The sequence below is a fragment of the Phyllobates terribilis genome, unplaced genomic scaffold, assembly GCF_046119375.1.
Source record: "Phyllobates terribilis strain yellow unplaced genomic scaffold, ASM4611937v1 Scaffold_3__8_contigs__length_932513732, whole genome shotgun sequence".
In the NCBI taxonomy this organism is placed as follows: domain Eukaryota; kingdom Metazoa; phylum Chordata; class Amphibia; order Anura; family Dendrobatidae; genus Phyllobates; species Phyllobates terribilis.
The window spans coordinates 647,751,512-647,778,724 of record NW_027362763.1 but is presented as its reverse complement, the minus strand read 5'-3'; the positions used below and the strand labels follow the sequence as shown (position 1 = coordinate 647,778,724).

Sequence of the window (27,213 nt, the reverse complement as noted above, 5' to 3'; positions counted from 1 at the left end):
CACATATCAGACACATGCAGTACACACAACGCTGACATATCAGACACAGGCAGCGCACACACCGCTCACATATCAGACACAGGCAGCACACACACCGCTCACATATCACACATGTAGTACACACAACGCTCACATATCAGACACAGGCAGCACACACACTGCTCACATTTCAGACACAGGCAGCACACACACACCGCTCACATATCAGATACAGGCAGCACACACACCGCTCACATATCAGATACAGGTAGCACACACACCGCTCACATATCAGACACAGGCAGCACACACACCGCTCACATTTGAGACACATGCAGCACACACACCTCTCACATATCAGACGCAGACAGCACACACACCGCTCACATATCAGACACAGACAGCACACACCGCTCACATATCAGACACATGCAGCAAACAAAACGCTTATATCAGACACAGGCAGCACACACACCGCTCACATATCAGACACAGACAGCACACACACCGCTCACATATCAGACACATGCAGCACACACAACGCTTATATATCAGACACATGCAGCACACACACCGCTCACATGTCAGACACATGCAGCACACACAATGCTTATATATCAGACACAGGCAGCACACATACCGCTCACATATCAGACACAGGCAGTACACACAACGCTCACATATCAGATACAGGCAGCACACACACCGCTCACATATCAGACACAGGCAGCACACACACCGCTCACATATCAGATACAGGCAACACACACACCGCTCACATATCAGACACAGGCAGCACACACACCGCTCACATATCAGATACAGGCAGCACACACACTGCTCACATATCAGACACAGGCAGCACACACACCGCTCACATATCAGATACAGGCAGCACACACAACGCTTATATATCAGACACATGCAGCACACACACCGCTCACATATCAGACATATGCAACACACACAACACTCACATATCAGACACAGACAGCACACACAGCGCTGACATATCAGACACAGACAGCACACACCGCTCACATATCAGACACAGGCAGCACACACACCGCTCACATATCAGACACAGACAGCACACACCGCTCACATATCAGACACAGACAGCACACACACCGCTCACATATGAAATACAGGCAGCACACACACCGCTCACATATCAGACACATGCAGTACACACAACGCTGACATATCAGACACAGGCAGCGCACACACCGCTCACATATCAGACACAGGCAGCACACACGCCGCTCACATATCAGACACATGTAGTACACACAACGCTCACATATCAGACACAGGCAGCACACACACCGCTCACATATCAGATACAGGCAGCACACACAACGCTCACATATCAGACACAGGCAGCACACACACCGCTCACATTTGAGACACATGCAGCACACACACCGCTCACATTTGAGACACATGCAGCACACACACCTCTCACATATCAGACGCAGACAGCACACACACCGCTCACATATCAGACACAGACCGCACACACCGCTCACATATCAGACACATGCAGCACACACAACGCTTATATCAGACACAGGCAGCACACACACCGCTCACATATCAGACACAGACCGCACACACCGCTCACATATCAGACACATGCAGCACACACAACGCTTATATATCAGACACATGCAGCACACACACCGCTGACATGTCAGACACATGCAGCACACACAATGCTTATATATCAGTCACATGCAGCACACACAATGCTTATATATCAGACACAGGCAGCACACATACCGCTCACATATCAGACACAGGCAGTACACACAACGCTCACATATCAGATACAGGCAGCACACACACCGCTCACATATCAGACACAGGCAGCACACACACCGCTCACATATCAGATACAGGCAACACACACACCGCTCACATATCAGACACAGGCAGCACACACACCGCTCACATATCAGATACAGGCAGCACACACACTGCTCACATATCAGACACAGGCAGCACACACACCGCTCACATATCAGATACAGGCAGCACACACAACGCTCACATATCAGATACAGGCAGCACACACAACGCTCACATATCAGACACAGGCAGCACACACACCGCTCACATTTGAGACACATGCAGCACACACACCGCTCACATTTGAGACACATGCAGCACACACACCTCTCACATATCAGACGCAGACAGCACACACACCGCTCACATATCAGACACAGACCGCACACACCGCTCACATATCAGACACATGCAGCACACACAACGCTTATATCAGACACAGGCAGCACACACACCGCTCACATATCAGACACAGACCGCACACACCGCTCACATATCAGACACATGCAGCACACACAACGCTTATATATCAGACACATGCAGCACACACACCGCTCACATGTCAGACACATGCAGCACACACAATGCTTATATATCAGACACATGCAGCACACACAATGCTTATATATCAGACACAGGCAGCACACATACCGCTCACATATCAGACACAGGCAGTACACACAACGCTCACATATCAGATACAAGCAGCACACACACCGCTCACATATCAGACACAGGCAGCACACACACCGCTCACATATCAGATACAGGCAACACACACACCGCTCACATATCAGACACAGGCAGCACACACACCGCTCACATATCAGATACAAGCAGCACACACACTGCTCACATATCAGACACAGACAGCACACACAACGCTCACATTTCAGACACAGGCAGCACACACACCTCACATATCAGACACAGGCAGCACACACACACCGCTCACATATCAGACATATGCAACACACACAACACTCACATATCAGACACAGACAGCACACACCGCTCACATATCAGACACAGACAGCACATACACCGCTCACATATCAGACACAGGCAGCACACACACCGCTCACATATCAGACACATGCAGCACACACAACGCTTATATATCAGACACATGCAGCACACACACCGCTCACATGTCAGACACATGCAGCACACACAATGCTTATATATCAGACACATGCAGCACACACAATGCTTATATATCAGACACAGGCAGCACACATACCGCTCACATATCAGACACAGGCAGTACACACAACGCTCACATATCAGATACAAGCAGCACACACACCGCTCACATATCAGACACAGGCAGCACACACACCGCTCACATATCAGATACAGGCAACACACACACCGCTCACATATCAGACACAGGCAGCACACACACCGCTCACATATCAGATACAAGCAGCACACACACTGCTCACATATCAGACACAGGCAGCACACACACCGCTCACATATCAGATACAGGCAGCACACACAACGCTCACATATCAGACACAGACAGCACACACAACGCTCACATTTCAGACACAGACAGCACACACCGCTCACATATCAGACACATGCAGCACACACAACGCTTATATCAGACACAGGCAGCACACACACCGCTCACATATCAGACACAGACAGCCTACACACCGCTCACATATCAGACACATGCAGCACACACAACGCTTATATATCAGACACATGCAGCACACACACCGCTCACATATCAGATACAGGCAGCACACACAACGCTCAAATATCAGACACAGACAGCATACACAACGCTCACATTTCAGACACAGGCAGCACACACACCTCTCACATATCAGACACAGGCAGCACACACACACCGCTCACATATCAGACATATGCAACACACACAACACTCACATATCAGACACAGACAGCACACACCGCTCACATATCAGACACAGACAGCACATACACCGCTCACATATCAGACACAGGCAGCACACACACCGCTCACATATCAGACACAGACAGCCTACACACCGCTCACATATCAGACACATGCAGCACACACAACGCTTATATATCAGACACATGCAGCACACACACCGCTCACATGTCAGACACATGCAGCACACACAATGCTTATATATCAGACACAGGCAGCACACATACCGCTCACATATCAGACACATGCAGCACACACAACGCTTATATATCAGACACATGCAGGACACACACCGCTCACATATCAGACATATGCAACACACACAACACTCACATATCAGACACAGACAGCACACGCAACGCTGACATATCAGACACAGACAGCACACACCGCTCACATATCTGACACAGACAGCACACACACCGCTCACATATCAGACACAGACAGCACACACAACGCTTATATCAGACACAGGCAGCACACACACCGCTCACATATCAGACACAGGCAGCACACACACCGCTCACATATCAGACACAGGCAGCACACACACCGCTCACATATCAGATACAGGCAGCACACACAATGCTCACATATCAGACACAGGCAGCACACACACCGCTCACATATCAGATAAAGGCAGCACACACAACGCTTATATATCAGACACAGGCAGCACACACACCGCTCACATATCAGACACAGGCAGCACACACACCGCTCACATATCAGACACAGACAGCACACACAAAGCTCACATATCAGACACAGGCAGCACACACACCTCTCACATATCAGACACAGGCAGCACACACACACCGCTCACATATCAGACTTATGCAACACACACAACACTCACATATCAGACACAGACAGCACACACAACGCTGACATATCAGACACAGACAGCACACACCGCTCACATATCAGACACAGACAGCACATACACCGCTCACATATCATACACAGGCAGCACACACACCGCTCACATATCAGACACATACAGCACACACAACGCTTATATATCAGAAACATGCAGCACACACACCGCTCACATATCAGACATATGCAACACACACAACACTCACATATCAGACACAGACAGCACACACCGCTCACATATCAGAGACAGGCAGCACACACACCGCTCACATATCAAACACAGACAGCACACACACCGCTCACATATCAGACACAGACAGCACACACACCGCTCACATATGAAATACAGGCAGCACAGACACCGCTCACATATCAGACACATGCAGTACACACAACGCTGACATATCAGACACAGGCAGCGCACACACCGCTCACATATCAGACACAGGCAGCAAACACACCGCTCACATATCAGACACATGTAGTACACACAACGCTCACATATCAGACACAGGCAGCACACACACTGCTCACATTTCAGACACAGGCAGCACACACACCGCTCACATATCAGATACAGGCAGCACACACACCGCTCACATATCAGACACAGGCAGTACACACAACGCTCACATATCAGACACAGGCAGCACACACACCTCTCACATATCAGACGCAGACAGCACACACACCGCTCACATATCAGACACAGACAGCACACACCGCTCACATATCAGACACATGCAGCACACACAACGCTTATATCAGACACAGGCAGCACACACACCGCTCACATATCAGACACAGACAGCACACACAACGCTCACATATCAGACACATGCAGCACACACAACGCTTATATATCAGACACATGCAGCACACACACCGCTCACATGTCAGACACATGCAGCACACACAATGCTTATATATCAGACACAGGCAGCACACATACCGCTCACATATCAGACACAGGCAGTACACGCAACGCTCACATATCAGATACAGGCAGCACACACACCGCTCACATATCAGACACAGGCAGCACACACACCGCTCACATATCAGATACAGGCAACACACACACCGCTCACATATCAGACACAGGCAGCACACACACCGCTCACCTATCAGATACAGGCAGCACACACACTGCTCACATATCAGACACAGGCAGCACACACACTGCTCACATATCAGATACAGGCAGCACACACAACGCTCACATATCAGACACAGGCAGCACACACACCGCTCACATATCAGATACAGGCAGCACACACACTGCTCACATATCAGACACAGGCAGCACACACACCGCTCACATATCAGATATAGGCAGCACACACAACGCTCACATATCAGACACAGACAGCACACACAACGCTCACATTTCAGACACAGGCAGCACACACACCTCACATATCAGACACAGGCAGCACACACACACCGCTCACATATCAGACATATGCAACACGCACAACACTCACATATCAGACACAGACAGCACACACCGCTCACATATCAGACACAGACAGCACATACACCGCTCACATATCAGACACAGGCAGCACACACACCGCTCACATATCAGACACAGACAGCCTACACACCGCTCACATATCAGACACATGCAGCACACACAACGCTTATATATCAGACACATGCAGCACACACACCGCTCACATATCAGATACAGGCAGCACACACAACGCTCAAATATCAGACACAGACAGCACACACAACGCTCACATTTCAGACACAGGCAGCACACACACCTCTCACATATCAGACACAGGCAGCACACACACACCGCTCACATATCAGACATATGCAACACACACAACACTCACATATCAGACACAGACAGCACACACCGCTCACATATCAGACACAGACAGCACATACACCGCTCACATATCAGACACAGGCAGCACACACACCGCTCACATATCAGACACAGACAGCCTACACACCGCTCACATATCAGACACATGCAGCACACACAACGCTTATATATCAGACACATGCAGCACACACACCGCTCACATGTCAGACACATGCAGCACACACAATGCTTATATATCAGACACAGGCAGCACACATACCGCTCACATATCAGACACATGCAGCACACACAACGCTTATATATCAGACACATGCAGGACACACACCGCTCACATATCAGATACAGGCAGCACACACAACGCTCAAATATCAGACACAGACAGCACACGCAACGCTGACATATCAGACACAGACAGCACACACCGCTCACATATCTGACACAGACAGCACACACACCGCTCACATATCAGACACAGACAGCACACACAACGCTTATATCAGACACAGGCAGCACACACACCGCTCACATATCAGACACAGGCAGCACACACACCGCTCACATATCAGACACAGGCAGCACACACACCGCTCACATATCAGATACAGGCAGCACACACACTGCTCACATATCAGACACAGGCAGCACACACACCGCTCACATATCAGATACAGGCAGCACACACAACGCTTAAATATCAGACACAGGCAGCACACACACCGCTCACATATCAGACACAGGCAGCACACACACCGCTCACATATCAGACACAGGCAGCACACACACCTCTCACATATCAGACACAGGCAGCACACACACACCGCTCACATATCAGACTTATGCAACACACAGAACACTCACATATCAGACACAGACAGCACACACAACGCTGACATATCAGACACAGACAGCACACACCGCTCACATATCAGACACAGACAGCACATACACCGCTCACATATCAGACACAGGCAGCACACACACCGCTCACATATCAGACACATACAGCACACACAACGTTTATATATCAGAAACATGCAGCACACACACCGCTCACATATCAGACATATGCAACACACACAACACTCACATATCAGACACAGACAGCACACACCGCTCACATATCAGACACAGGCAGCACACACACCGCTCACATATCAAACACAGACAGCACACACACCGCTCACATATCAGACACAGACAGCACACACACCGCTCACATATGAAATACAGGCAGCACAGACACCGCTCACATATCAGACACATGCAGTACACACAACGCTGACATATCAGACACAGGCAGCGCACACACCGCTCACATATCAGACACAGGCAGCAAACACACCGCTCACATATCAGACACATGTAGTACACACAACGCTCACATATCAGACACAGGCAGCACACACACTGCTCACATTTCAGACACAGGCAGCACACACACCGTTCACATATCAGATACAGGCAGCACACACACCGCTCACATATCAAACACAGGCAGTACACACAACGCTCACATATCAGACACAGGCAGCACACACACCTCTCACATATCAGACGCAGACAGCACACACTCCGCTCACATATCAGACACAGACAGCACACACCGCTCACATATCAGACACATGCAGCACACACAACGCTTATATCAGACACAGGCAGCACACACACCGCTCACATATCAGACACAGACAGCACACACAACGCTCACATATCAGACACATGCAGCACACACAACGCTTATATATCAGACACATGCAGCACACACACCGCTCACATGTCAGACACATGCAGCACACACAATGCTTATATATCAGACACAGGCAGCACACATACCGCTCACATATCAGACACAGGCAGTACACGCAACGCTCACATATCAGATACAGGCAGCACACACACACCGCTCACATATCAGACACAGGCAGCACACACACCACTCACATATCAGATACAGGCAACACACACACCGCTCACATATCAGACACAGGCAGCACACACACCGCTCACCTATCAGATACAGGCAGCACACACACTGCTCACATATCAGACACAGGCAGCACACACACTGCTCACATATCAGATACAGGCAGCACACACAACGCTTATATATCAGACACAGGCAGCACACACACCGCTCACATATCAGACACAGGCAGCACACACACCGCTCACATATCAGACACAGACAGCACACACAACGCTCACATTTCAGACACAGGCAGCACACACACCTCTCACATATCAGACACAGGCAGCACACACACACCGCTCACATATCAGACATATGCAACACACACAACACTCACATATCAGACACAGACAGCACACACACCGCTCACATATCAGACACAGGCAGCACACACACCGCTCACATATCAGACACATGCAGCACACACAACGCTTATATATCAGACACATGCAGCACACACACCGCTCACATATCAGACACATGCAGCACACACACACCGCTCACATATCAGACATATGCAACACACACAACACTCACATATCAGACACAGACAGCACACACCGCTCACATATCAGACACAGACAGCACATACACCGCTCACATATCAGACACAGGCAGCACACACACCGCTCACATATCAGACACAGACAGCCTACACACCGCTCACATATCAGACACATGCAGCACACACAACGCTTATATATCAGACACAGGCAGCACACATACCGCTCACATATCAGACACATGCAGCACACACAATGCTTATATATCAGACACAGGCAGCACACATACCGCTCACATATCAGACACATGCAGCACACACAACGCTTATATATCAGACACATGCAGGACACACACCGCTCACATATCAGATACAGGCAGCACACACAACGCTCAAATATCAGACACAGACAGCACACGCAACGCTGACATATCAGACACAGACAGCACACACCGCTCACATATCTGACACAGACAGCACACACACCGCTCACATATCAGACACAGACAGCACACACAACGCTTATATCAGACACAGGCAGCACACACACCGCTCACATATCAGACACAGGCAGCACACACACCGCTCACATATCAGACACAGGCAGCACACACACCGCTCACATATCAGATACAGGCAGCACACACACTGCTCACATATCAGACACAGGCAGCACACACACCGCTCACATATCAGATACAGGCAGCACACACAACGCTTAAATATCAGACACAGGCAGCACACACACCGCTCACATATCAGACACAGGCAGCACACACACCGCTCACATATCAGACACAGACAGCACACACAACGCTCACATATCAGACACAGGCAGCACACACACCTCTCACATATCAGACACAGGCAGCACACACACACCGCTCACATATCAGACTTATGCAACACACAGAACACTGACATATCAGACACAGACAGCACACACAACGCTGACATATCAGACACAGACAGCACACACCGCTCACATATCAGACACAGACAGCACATACACCGCTCACATATCAGACACAGGCAGCACACACACCGCTCACATATCATACACATACAGCACACACAACGTTTATATATCAGAAACATGCAGCACACACACCGCTCACATATCAGACATATGCAACACACACAACACTCACATATCAGACACAGACAGCACACACCGCTCACATATCAGACACAGGCAGCACACACACCGCTCACATATCAAACACAGACAGCACACACACCGCTCACATATGAAATACAGGCAGCACAGACACCGCTCACATATCAGACACATGCAGTACACACAACGCTGACATATCAGACACAGGCAGCGCACACACCGCTCACATATCAGACACAGGCAGCAAACACACCGCTCACATATCAGACACATGTAGTACACACAACGCTCACATATCAGACACAGGCAGCACACACACTGCTCACATTTCAGACACAGGCAGCACACAAACCGCTCACATATCAGATACAGGCAGCACACACACCGCTCACATATCAGACACAGGCAGTACACACAACGCTCACATATCAGACACAGGCAGCACACACACCTCTCACATATCAGACGCAGACAGCACACACTCCGCTCACATATCAGACACAGACAGCACACACCGCTCACATATCAGACACATGCAGCACACACAACGCTTATATCAGACACAGGCAGCACACACACCGCTCACATATCAGACACAGACAGCACACACAACGCTCACATATCAGACACATGCAGCACACACAACGCTTATATATCAGACACATGCAGCACACACACCGCTCACATGTCAGACACATGCAGCACACACAATGCTTATATATCAGACACAGGCAGCACACATACCGCTCACATATCAGACACAGGCAGTACACGCAACGCTCACATATCAGATACAGGCAGCACACACACCGCTCACATATCAGACACAGGCAGCACACACACCGCTCACATATCAGATACAGGCAACACACACACCGCTCACATATCAGACACAGGCAGCACACACACCGCTCACCTATCAGATACAGGCAGCACACACACTGCTCACATATCAGACACAGGCAGCACACACACTGCTCACATATCAGATACAGGCAGCACACACAACGCTTATATATCAGACACAGGCAGCACACACACCGCTCACATATCAGACACAGGCAGCACACACACCGCTCTCATATCAGACACAGCACACACAACGCTCACATTTCAGACACAGGCAGCACACACACCTCTCACATATCAGACACAGGCAGCACACACACACCGCTCACATATCAGACATATGCAACACACACAACACTCACATATCAGACACAGACAGCACACACCGCTCACATATCAGACACAGACAGCACATACACCGCTCACATATCAGACACAGGCAGCACACACACCGCTCACATATCAGACACATGCAGCACACACAACGCTTATATATCAGACACATGCAGCACACACACCGCTCACATATCAGACACATGCAGCACACACACACTGCTCACATATCAAACATATGCAACACACACAACACTCACATATCAGACACAGACAGCACACGCAACGCTGACATATCAGACAAAGACAGCACACACCGCTCACATATCTGACACAGACAGCACACACACCGCTCACATATCAGACACAGACAGCACACAGAACGCTTATATCAGACACAGGCAGCACACACACCGCTCACATATCAGACACAGACAGCACACACACCGCTCACATATCAGACTCAGACAGCACACACACCGCTCACATATGAAATACAGGCAGCACACACACCGCTCACATATCAGACACATGCAGTACACACAACGCTGACATATCAGACACAGGCAGCGCACACACCACTCACATATCAGACACATGTAGTACACACAACGCTCACATATCAGACACAGATAGCACACACACCGCTCACATATCAGACACAGGCAGCACACACACCGCTCACATATCAGACACAGGCAGCACACACACCGCTCACATATCAGACACAGACAGCACACACACCTCTCACATATCAGACACATGCAGCACACACACCGCTCACATATCAGACACAGGCAGCACACACACCGCTCACATATCAGACACAGAAAGCACACACACCGCTTATATCATACACAGGCAGCACACACACCGCTCACATATCAGACACAGACAGCACACACACCGCTCACATATCAGACACAGACAGCACACACACCGCTCACATATCAGACACATGCAGCACACACAACGCTTATATATCAGACACATGCAGCACACACACCGCTCACATATCAGACACATGCAGCACACACAATGCTTATATATCAGACACAGGCAGCACACATACCGCTCACATATCAGACACAGGCAGTACACACAACGCTCACATATCAGATACAGGCAGCACACACACCGCTCACATATCAGACACAGACAGCACACACACCGCTCACATATCAGATACAGGCAGCACACACACTGCTCAAATATCAGACACAGGCAGCACACACACTGCTCACATATCAGACACAGGCAGCACACACACTGCTCACATATCAGATACAGGCAGCACACACAACGCTTATATATCAGACACAGGCAGCACACACACCGCTCACATATCAGACACAGGCAGCACACACACCGCTCACATATCAGACACAGACAGCACACACAACGCTCACATTTTAGACACAGGCAGCACACACACCTCTCACATATCAGACACAGGCAGCACACACACACTGCTCACATATCAAACATATGCAACACACACAACACTCACATATCAGACACAGACAGCACATACACCGCTCACATATCAGACACAGGCAGCACACACACCGCTCACATATCAGACACATGCAGCACACACAACGCTTATATATCAGACACATGCAGCACACACACCGCTCACATATCAGACACATGCAGCACACACACACTGCTCACATATCAAACATATGCAACACACACAACACTCACATATCAGACACAGACAGCACACGCAACGCTGACATATCAGACAAAGACAGCACACACCGCTCACATATCTGACACAGACAGCACACACACCGCTCACATATCAGACACAGACAGCACACAGAACGCTTATATCAGACACAGGCAGCACACACACCGCTCACATATCAGACACAGACAGCACACACACCGCTCACATATCAGACTCAGACAGCACACACACCGCTCACATATGAAATACAGGCAGCACACACACCGCTCACATATCAGACACATGCAGTACACACAACGCTGACATATCAGACACAGGCAGCGCACACACCACTCACATATCAGACACATGTAGTACACACAACGCTCACATATCAGACACAGATAGCACACACACCGCTCACATATCAGACACAGGCAGCACACACTCCGCTCACATATCAGACACAGGCAGCACACACACTGCTCACATATCAGACACAGGCAGTACACACAACGCTCACATATCAGACACAGGCAGCACACACACCGCTCACATTTGAGACACATGCAGCACACACACCTCTCACATATCAGACACAGACAGCACACACACCGCTCACATATCAGACACAGACAGCACACACCGCTCACATATCAGACACATGCAGCACACACAATGCTTATATCAGACACAGGCAGCACACACACCGCTCACATATCAGACACAGACAGCACACACACCGCTCACATATCAGACACATGCAGCACACACAACGCTTATATATCAGACACATGCAGCACACACACCGCTCACATATCAGACACATGCAGCACACACAATGCTGATATATCAGACACAGGCAGCACACATACCGCTCACATATCAGACACAGGCAGTACACACACCGCTCACATATCAGACACAGGCAGCACACACACCGCTCACATATCAGACACAGGCAGTACACACAACGCTCACATATCAGACACAGGCAGCACACACACCGCTCACATTTGAGACACATGCAGCACACACACCTCTCACATATCAGACACAGACAGCACACACACCGCTCACATATCAGACACAGACAGCACACACCGCTCACATATCAAACACACGCAGCACACACACCGCTCACATTTCAGACACAGGCAGCACGCACCGCTCACATTTAAGATACAGGCAGCACACACACCACTCACATATCAGACACAAGCAGCACACACACCGCTCACATATCAGACACAGGCAGCACACACACCGCTCACATATCAGACACAGAAAGCACACACACCGCTTATATCATACACAGGCAGCACACACACCGCTCACATATCAGACACAGACAGCACACACACCGCTCACATATCAGACACAGACAGCACACACACCGCTCACATATCAGACACATGCAGCACACACAACGCTTATATATCAGACACAGGCAGCACACATACCGCTCACATATCAGACACAGGCAGTACACACAACGCTCACATATCAGATACAGGCAGCACACACACCGCTCACATATCAGACACAGACAGCACACACAATTCTTATATCAGACACAGGCAGCACACACACCGCTCACATATCAGACACAGAGAGCACACACACCGCTCACATATCGGACACAGACACCACACACACCGCTCACATATCAGACACAGACATCACACACCGCTCACATATCAGACACATGCAGCACACACACGGCTCACATATCAGACACATGCAACAGACACACGGCTCACATATCAGACACATGCAGCACACATAACGCTCACATATCAGACACAGGCAGCACACACACTGCTCACATATCAGACACAGACAGCACACACCACTCACATATCAGACACAGACAGCACACACACCGCTCACATATCAGACACAGACAGCACACACACCGCTCACATATCAGACACAGACAGCACACACAACGCTCACATTTCAGACACAGGCAGCACACACACCACTCACATATCAGACACAGGCAGCACACACACACTGCTCACATATCAAACATATGCAACACACACAACACTCACATATCAGACACAGACAGCACATACACCGCTCACATATCAGACACAGGCAGCACACACACCGCTCACATATCAGACACATGCAGCACACACAACGCTTATATATCAGACACATGCAGCACACACACCGCTCACATATCAGACACATGCAGCACACACACACTGCTCACATATCAAACATATGCAACACACACAACACTCACATATCAGACACAGACAGCACACGCAACGCTGACATATCAGACAAAGACAGCACACACCGCTCACATATCTGACACAGACAGCACACACACCGCTCACATATCAGACACAGACAGCACACAGAACGCTTATATCAGACACAGGCAGCACACACACCGCTCACATATCAGACACAGACAGCACACACACCGCTCACATATGAAATACAGGCAGCACACACACCGCTCACATATCAGACACATGCAGTACACACAACGCTGACATATCAGACACAGGCAGCGCACACACCACTCACATATCAGACACATGTAGTACACACAACGCTCACATATCAGACACAGGCAGCACACACACCGCTCACATATCAGACACAGACAGCACACACACCTCTCACATATCAGACACATGCAGCACACACAACGCTCACATATCATACACAGACAGCACACACACTGCTCACATATCAGACACAGGCAGTACACACTGCTCACATATCAGACACAGGCAGTACACACAACGCTCACATATCAGACACAGGCAGCACACACACCGCTCACATTTGAGACACATGCAGCACACACACCTCTCACATATCAGACACAGACAGCACACACACCGCTCACATATCAGACACAGACAGCACACACCGCTCACATATCAGACACATGCAGCACACACAATGCTTATATCAGACACAGGCAGCACACACACCGCTCACATATCAGACACAGACAGCACACACACCGCTCACATATCAGACACATGCAGCACACACAACGCTTATATATCAGACACATGCAGCACACACACCGCTCACATATCAGACACATGCAGCACACACAATGCTGATATATCAGACACAGGCAGCACACATACCGCTCACATATCAGACACAGGCAGTACACACACCGCTCACATATCAGACACAGGCAGTACACACAACGCTCACATATCAGACACAGGCAGCACACAAACCGCTCACATTTGAGACACATGCAGCACACACACCTCTCACATATCAGACACAGACAGCACACACACCGCTCACATATCAGACACAGACAGCACACACCGCTCACATATCAAACACACGCAGCACACACACCGCTCACATTTCAGACACAGGCAGCACGCACCGCTCACATTTAAGATACAGGCAGCACACACACCACTCACATATCAGACACAAGCAGCACACACACCGCTCACATATCAGACACATGCAACAGACACACGGCTCACATATCAGACACATGTAGCACACACAACGCTCACATATCAGACACAGGCTGCACACACACTGCTCACATATCAGACACAGACAGCACACACCACTCACATATCAGACACAGGCGGCACACACACCGCTCACATTTCAGACACAGGCAGCACACACACCGCTCACATTTAAGATACAGGCAGCACACACACCTCTCACATATCAGACACAGACAGCACACACACCGCTCACATATCAGACACAGGCAGCACACACACCGCTCACATACCAGACACAGCACACACACCGCTCACATATCAGACACAGAAAGCACACACAATTCTTATATCAGACACAGGCAGCACACACACCGCTCACATATCAGACACAGACAGCACACACACCGCTCACATATCAGACACAGACACCACACACACCGCTCACATATCAGACACAGACATCACACACCGCTCACATATCAGACACATGCAGCACACACACGGCTCACATATCAGACACATGCAACAGACACACGGCTCACATATCAGACACAGACAGCACACGCAACGCTGACATATCAGACAAAGACAGCACACACCGCTCACATATCTGACACAGACAGCACACACACCGCTCACATATCAGACACAGACAGCACACAGAACGCTTATATCAGACACAGGCAGCACACACACCGCTCACATATCAGACACAGACAGCACACACACCGCTCACATATCAGACTCAGACAGCACACACACCGCTCACATATGAAATACAGGCAGCACACACACCGCTCACATATCAGACACATGCAGTACACACAACGCTCACATATCAGACACAGATAGCACACACACCGCTCACATATCAGACACAGGCAGCACACACACCGCTCACATATCAGACACAGACAGCACACACACCTCTCACATATCAGACACATGCAGCACACACACCGCTCACATATCAGACACAGACAGCACACACACTGCTCACTTATCAGACACAGGCAGTACACACTGCTCACATATCAGACACAGGCAGTACACACAACGCTCACATATCAGACACAGGCAGCACACACACCGCTCACATTTGAGACACATGCAGCACACACACCTCTCACATATCAGACACAGACAGCACACACACCGCTCACATATCAGACACAGACAGCACACACCGCTCACATATCAGACACATGCAGCACACACAATGCTTATATCAGACACAGGCAGCACACACACCGCTCACATATCAGACACAGACAGCACACACACCGCTCACATATCAGACACATGCAGCACACACAACGCTTATATATCAGACACATGCAGCACACACACCGCTCACATATCAGACACATGCAGCACACACAATGCTGATATATCAGACACAGGCAGCACACATACCGCTCACATATCAGACACAGGCAGTACACACACCGCTCACATATCAGACACAGGCAGCACACACACCGCTCACATATCAGACACAGGCAGTACACACAACGCTCACATATCAGACACAGGCAGCACACAAACCGCTCACATTTGAGACACATGCAGCACACACACCTCTCACATATCAGACACAGACAGCACACACACCGCTCACATATCAGACACAGACAGCACACACCGCTCACATATCAAACACACGCAGCACACACACCGCTCACATTTCAGACACAGGCAGCACGCACCGCTCACATTTAAGATACAGGCAGCACACACACCACTCACATATCAGACACAAGCAGCACACACACCGCTCACATATCAGACACAGGCAGCACACACACCGCTCACATATCAGACACAGAAAGCACACACACCGCTTATATCATACACAGCCAGCACACACACCGCTCACATATCAGACACAGACAGCACACACACCGCTCACATATCAGACACAGACAGCACACACACCGCTCACATATCAGACACATGCAGCACACACAACGCTTATATATCAGACACATGCAGCACACACCGCTCACATATCAGACACATGCAGCACACACAATGCTTATATATCAGACACAGGCAGCACACATACCGCTCACATATCAGACACAGGCAGTACACACAATGCTCACATATCAGATACAGGCAGCACACACACCGCTCACATATCAGACACAGACAGCACACACACCGCTCACATATCAGACACAGGCAGTACACACAATGCTCACATATCAGACACAGGCAGCACACACACCGCTCACATTTGAGACACATGCAGCACACACACCTCTCACATATCAGACAGAGACAGCACACACAACGCTCACATATCAGACACAGACAGCACACACCGCTCACATATCAGACACAGGCAGCACACACACCGCTCACATTTCAGACACAGGCAGCACCCACCGCTCACATTTAAGATACAGGCAGCACACACACCTCTCACATATCAGACACAGACAGCACACACACCGCTCACATATCAGACACAGGCAGCACACACACCGCTCACATACCAGACACAGATAGCACACACACCGCTTATATCATACACAGGCAGCACACACACCTCTCACATATCAGACACAGACAGCACACACACCGCTCACATATCAGACACAGACAGCAGACACCGCTCACATATCAGACACATGCAGCACACACACGGCTCACATATCAGACACATGCAACAGACACACGGCTCACATATCAGACACATGCAGCACACACAACGCTCACATATCAGACACAGGCTGCACACACACTGCTCACATATCAGACACAGACAGCACACACCACTCACATATCAGACACAGGCGGCACACACACCGCTCACATTTCAGACACAGGCAGCACACACACCGCTCACATTTAAGATACAGGCAGCACACACACCTCTCACATATCAGACACAGACAGCACACACACCGCTCACATATCAGACACAGGCAGCACACACACCGCTCACATACCAGACACAGCACACACACCGCTCACATATCAGACACAGAAAGCACACACAATTCTTATATCAGACACAGGCAGCACACACACCGCTCACATATCAGACACAGACAGCACACACACCGCTCACATATCAGACACAGACACCACACACACCGCTCACATATCAGACACAGACATCACACACCGCTCACATATCAGACACATGCAGCACACACACGGCTCACATATCAGACACATGCAACAGACACACGGCTCACATATCAGACACATGCAGCACACACAACGCTCACATATCAGACACAGGCAGCACACACCTCTCACATATCAGACACAGACAGCACACACACCGCTCACATATCAGACACAGGCAGCGCACACACCGCTCACATATCAGACACAGGCAGCACACACACCTCTCACATATCAGACACAGATAGCACACACACCGCTCACATATCAGACACATGCAGCACACACAATGCTGATATATCAGACACAGGCAGCACACACACCGCTCACATATCAGACACAGATAGCACACACACCGCTCACATATCAGACACAGGCAGCACACACACCGCTCACATATCAGACACATGCAGCACACACAATGCTGATATATCAGACACAGGCAGCACACATACCGCTCACATATCAGACAGGCAGTACACACACCGCTCACATATCAGACACAGGCAGCACACACACCGCTCACATATCAGACACGGGCAGTACACACAACGCTCACATATCAGACACAGGCAGCACACACACCGCTCACATTTGAGACACATGCAGCACACACACCTCTCACATATCAGACACAGACAGCACACACACCGCTCACATATCAGACACAGACAGCACACACCGCTCACATATCAAACACACGCAGCACACACACCGCTCACATTTCAGACACAGGCAGCACGCACCGCTCACATTTAAGATACAGGCAGCACACACACCACTCACATATCAGACACAAGCAGCACACACACCGCTCACATATCACACACAGGCAGCACACACACCGCTCACATATCAGACACAGAAAGCACACACACCGCTTATATCATACACAGGCAGCACACACACTGCTCACATATCAGACACAGACAGCACACACACCGCTCACATATCAGACACAGACAGCACACACACCGCTCACATATCAGACACATGCAGCACACACAACGCTTATATATCAGACACATGCAGCACACACACCGCTCACATATCAGACACATGCAGCACACACAATGCTTATATATCAGACACAGGCAGCACACATACCGCTCACATATCAGACACAGGCAGTACACACAACGCTCACATATCAGATACAGGCAGCACACACACCGCTCACATATCAGACACAGACAGCACACACACCGCTCACATATCAGACACAGGCAGTACACACAATGCTCACATATCAGACACAGGCAGCACACACACCGCTCACATTTGAGACACATGCAGCACACACACCTCTCACATATCAGACACAGACAGCACACACAACGCTCACATATCAGACACAGACAGCACACACCGCTCACATATCAGACACAGGCAGCACACACACCGCTCACATTTCAGACACAGACAGCACACACCGCTCACATTTAAGATACAGGCAGCACACACACCTCTCACATATCAGACACAGACAGCACACACACCGCTCACATATCAGACACAGGCAGCACACACACCGCTCACATACCAGACACAGATAGCACACACACCGCTCACATATCAGACACAGAAAGCACACACACCGCTTATATCATACACAGGCAGCACACACACCTCTCACATATCAGATACACACAGCACACACACCGCTCACATATCAGACACAGACAGCAGACACCGCTCACATATCAGACACATGCAGCACACACACGGCTCACATATCAGACACATGCAACAGACACACGGCTCACATATCAGACACATGCAGCACACACAACGCTCACATATCAGACACAGGCTGCACACACACTGCTCACATATCAGACACAGACAGCACACACCACTCACATATCAGACACAGGCGGCACACACACCGCTCACATTTCAGACACAGGCAGCACACACACCGCTCACATTTAAGATACAGGCAGCACACACACCTCTCACATATCAGACACAGACAGCACACACACCGCTCACATATCAGACACAGGCAGCACACACACCGCTCACATACCAGACACAGCACACACACCGCTCACATATCAGACACAGAAAGCACACACAATTCTTATATCAGACACAGGCAGCACACACACCGCTCACATATCAGACACAGACAGCACACACACCGCTCACATATCAGACACAGACACCACACACACCGCTCACATATCAGACACAGACATCACACACCGCTCACATATCAGACACATGCAGCACACACACGGCTCACATATCAGACACATGCAACAGACACACGGCTCACATATCAGACACATGCAGCACACACACCTCTCACATATCAGACACAGGCAGCACACACACTGCTCACATATCAGACACAGACAGCACACACCACTCACATATCAGACACAGGCGGCACACACACCGCTCACATTTCAGACACAGGCAGCACACACACCTCTCACATATCAGACACAGACAGCACACACACCGCTCACATATCAGACACAGGCAGCGCACACACCGCTCACATATCAGACACAGGCAGCACACACACCGCTCACATATCAGACACAGATAGCACACACACCGCTCACATATCAGACACAGGCAGCACACACACCGCTCACATATCAGACACAGGCAGCACACACACCGCTCACATATCAGACACAGACAGCACACACACCGCTCACATATCAGACACAGGCAGCGCACACACCGCTCACATATCAGACACAGGCAGCACACACACCGCTCACATATCAGACACAGATAGCACACACACCGCTCACATATCAGACACAGGCAGCACACACACCGCTCACATATCAGACACAGGCAGCACACACACCGCTCACATATCAGACACAGGCAGCACACACACCGCTCACATTTCAGACACAGGCAGCACACACACCTCTCACATATCAGACACAGGCAGCGCACACGCCGCTCACATATCAGACACAGGCAGCGCACACACCGCTCACATATCAGACACAGGCAGCGCACACGCCGCTCACATATCAGACACAGGCAGCACACACGCCGCTCACATTTCAGACACAGGCAGCACACACACCTCTCACATATCAGACACAGGCAGCACACACAACACTCACATATCAGACACATGCAGCACACACACCGCTCACATTTCAGACACAGGCTGCACACACACCGCTCACATATCAGACACAGGCAGCACACACACCGCTCACATATCAGACGCAGATAGCACATCACAGATAGGTAATCAAAAGGAGGTATGTGGGCATAACCCTGAGCTAATAAAAGGCAGTATTTGGGTTTGGGTCATATGTCAGTCCTTGGAAGACATAGTTTGCTGTGAGGGTTTGGTACATTTTCCCAGACTGAGTGCTACCCTCACTAAACTCTGTGCTATTTCTGTGGCATCAGGTTTAGTAATTCTCTTTCGTTATTCCTTTTTATTTTATGTCATTGTATATACTGTATTGTTTCATTCCCATTCTATAACATCTTTGTATATTTTTTATAAACACTGTCTGTCTTTCTGGATTAAATATAAAATTGAATATCTCTGTTCCTCTTGCTTTGTAAACCGCACTCATGAAGGCAACCTGTAACGTGCGTCCAGTCGGCCTGTAAACGATTTTTGGTGGCAGCTAGTAGTTATTGTGGAGCTGGCAGTGACCGTACTGGGGTGTGTATATATATATATTCCATGCATTGTAATCGGTGGTGTATATACCATACACTCACTGTGAGACCCCCAATAACCGGCCTAGTACTGGAAGCAGCCGTGGTCTCATCCATCACTCGTCAGATGATTGCATAATTGTACTGATGATTAGAGGCAGCGGAGTTGTGTTCTCTGGCCAACTAGTGGCAGCGGTGGGATCTGCGTAATGTCTCTGGTGTCATCTGTGACAAAGTGGTAACAGTGGTGGGATCAGTGTAACCTCATCCCCTCCCCTGACCTCTCTATATTATAATGGTCTCTCTATCGGCTCCTCTTCTTTCCAGATACCATTTTGCTCCTCCATTTAATGTTGGTTCCTTTTTTTCAGACTTTGTAGTTTGACGCTTCGGCGCCTCATGGTCCTGCGAGAACTCGACCGAGACCTCAACTCCGTCCTCATTGCTGTAAAACTGCAGGTAGGATCCAGGATGGTGTGTATAATACAGAGGTGATGGATGTCAGTGATTGGTGTATAATACACAGGTGATGGATGTCAGTGATTGGTGTATAATACAGAGGTGATGGATGTCAGTGAATGGAGTATAATACATAGGTGATGGATGTCAGTGATTGGTGTATAATACAGAGGTGATGGATGTCAGTGAATGGAGTATAATACAGAGGTGATGGTGTCAGTGATTGGTGTATAATACAGAGGTGATGGATGTCAGTGATTGGAGTATAATACAGAGGTGATGGTGTCAGTGAATGGTGTATAATACAGAGGTGATGGATGTCAGTGAATGGAGTATAATACAGAGGTGATGGATGTCAGTGAATGGTGTATAATACAGAGGTGATGGATGTCAGTGATTGGAGTATAATACAGAGGTGATGGTGTCAGTGAATGGTGTATAATACAGAGGTGATGGCTGTCAGTGATTGGTATATAATACAGAGGTGATGGATGTCAGTGAATGGAGTATAATACAGAGGTGATGGATGTCAGTGAATGGAGTATAATACAGAGGTGATGGATGTCAGTGATTGGTGTATAATACAGAGGTGATGGATGTCAATGAATGGAGTATAATACAGAGGTGATGGATGTCAGTGAATGGAGTATAATACACAGGTGATGGATGTCAGTGAATGGAGTATAATACAGAGGTGATGGATGTCAGTGAATGGAGTATAATACAGAGGTGATGGATGTCAGTGATTGGTGTATAATACAGAGGTGATGGATGTCAATGAATGGAGTATAATACAGAGGTGATGGATGTCAGTGATTGGTGTATAATACCGAGGTGATGGATGTCAGTGATTGGTGTATAATACAGAGGTGATGGTGTCAGTGAATGGAGTATAATACAGAGGTGATGGATGTCAGTGATTGGTGTATAATACAGAGGTGATGGTGTCAGTGAATGGAGTATAATACAGAGGTGATGGATGTCAGTGAATGGAGTGTAATACAGAGGTGATGGATGTCAGTGATTGGTGTATAATACAGAGGTGATGGATGTCAGTGAATGGAGTATAATACAGAGGTGATGGATGTTAGTGATTGGTGTATAATACAGAGGTGATGGATGTCAGTGATTGGTGTATAATACAGAGGTGATGGTGTCAGTGATTGGAGTATAATATAGAGGTGATGGATGTCAGTGATTGGTGTATAATACAGAGGTGATGGATGTCAGTGATTGGTGTATAATACAGAGGTGATGGATGTCAGTGAATGGAGTGTAATACATAGGTGATGGTGTCAGTGATTGGAGTATAATACAGAGGTGATGGTGTCAGTGATTGGTGTATAATACAGAGGTGATGGATGTCAGTGAATGGAGTATAATACAGAGGTGATGGATGTCAGTGATTGTTGTATAATACAGAGGTGATGGTGTCAGTGATTGTTGTATAATACAGAGGTGATGGATGTCAGTGATTGGTGTATAATACAGAGGTGATGGTGTCAGCGATTGGTATATAATACAGAGGTGATGGATGTCAGTGAATGGAGTATAATACAGAGGTGATGGATGTCAGTGAATGGAGTATAATACAGAGGTGATGGATGTCAGTGATTGTTGTATAATACAGAGGTGATGGTGTCAGTGATTGGAGTATAATACAGAGGTGATGGTGTCAGTGATTGTTGTATAATACAGAGGTGATGGATGTCAGTGATTGGTGTATAATACAGAGGTGATGGATGTCAGTGATTGGTGTATAATACAGAGGTGATGGATGTCAGTGATTGGTATATAATACAGAGGTGATGGTGTCAGTGATTGGAGTATAATATAGAGGTGATGGTGTCAGTGATTGGAGTATAATACAGAGGTGATGGATGTCAGTGATTGGTGTATAATACAGAGGTGATGGATGTCAGTGATTGGTGTATAATACAGAGGTGATGGTGTCAGTGATTGGAGTCTAATATAGAGGTGATGGTGTCAGTGATTGGAGTATAATACAGAGGTGATGGATGTCAGTGATTGTTGTATAATACAGAGGTGATGGATGTCAGTGATTGGTGTATAATACAGAGGTGATGGATGTCAGTGATTGGTGTATAATACAGAGGTGATGGATGTCAGTGATTGGAGTATAATACAGAGGTGATGGTGTCAGTGATTGGAGTCTAATATAGAGGTGATGGTGTCAGTGATTGGAGTATAATACAGAGGTGATGGATGTCAGTGATTGTTGTATAATACAGAGGTGATGGATGTCAGTGATTGGTGTATAATACAGAGGTGATGGATGTCAGTGATTTGGAGTATAATACAGAGGTGATGGTGTCAGTGATTGGTGTATAATACAGAGGTGATGGATGTCAGTGAATGGAGTATAATACAGAGGTGATGGCTGTCAGTGATTGGTATATAATACAGAGGTGATGGATGTCAGTGATTGGTGTATAATACAGAGGTGATGGATGTCAGTGATTGGAGTTTAATACAGAGGTGATGGTGTCAGTGATTGGAGTATAATACAGAGGTGATGGATGTCAGTGATTGGTGTATAATACAGAGGTGATGGATGTCAGTGATTGGTGTATAATACAGAAGTGATGGATGTCAGTGAATGGAGTATAATACAGAGGTGATGGTGTCAGTGATTGGAGTATAATACAGAGGTGATGGTGTCAGTGATTGGTGTATAATACAGAGGTGATGGATGTCAGTGATTGGTGTATAATACAGAGGTGATGGATGTCAGTGAATGGAGTATAATACAGAGGTGATGGATGTCAGTGATTGGTGTATAATACAGAGGTGATGGTGTCAGTGATTGGAGTATAATACAGAGGTGATGGATGTCAGTGATTGGTGTATAATACAGAGGTGATGGTGTCAGTGATTGGAGTATAATATAGAGGTGATGGATGTCAGTGATTGGTGTATAATACAGAGGTGATGGATGTCAGTGATTGGTGTATAATACAGAGGTGATGGTGTCAGTGATTGGAGTATAATATAGAGGTGATGGTGTCAGTGATTGGAGTATAATACAGAGGTGATGGATGTCAGTGATTGGTGTATAATACAGAGGTGATGGATGTCAGTGATTGGTGTATAATACAGAGGTGATGGATGTCAGTGAATGGAGTATAATACAGAGGTGATGGATGTCAGTGAATGGAGTATAATACATAGGTGATGGTGTCAGTGATTGGAGTATAATACAGAGGTGATGGTGTCAGTGATTGGTGTATAATACAGAGGTGATGGATGTCAGTGAATGGAGTATAATACAGAGGTGATGGATGTCAGTGAATGGAGTATAATATAGAGGTGATGGTGTCAGTGAATGGAGTATAATATAGAGGTGATGGTGTCAGTGATTGGAGTATAATACAGAGGTGATGGTGTCAGTGATTGGTGTATAATGCAGAGGTGATGGATGTCAGTGAATAGAGTATAATACAGAGGTGATGGATGTCAGTGATTGGTATATAATACAGAGGTGATGGTGTCAGTGATT

The 27,213-nt window shown here is 48.4% G+C and overlaps 1 protein-coding gene across 9 annotated transcripts in view; it reads left to right on the top strand.

Moving 5' to 3' along the window:
* Nucleotides 1–27,213, top strand: part of LOC141257273 (phosphofurin acidic cluster sorting protein 2-like) — a 552,835-nt gene that overhangs the window by 61,829 nt on the left and 463,793 nt on the right. For all 9 annotated transcript variants that reach the window (XM_073671642.1, XM_073671643.1, XM_073671648.1 and 6 more), the window contains one exon: nt 23,606–23,693. In XM_073671642.1, the coding sequence (XP_073527743.1) occupies nt 23,606–23,693 (88 nt within the window). The remainder of the gene's footprint in view (nt 1–23,605; nt 23,694–27,213) is intronic.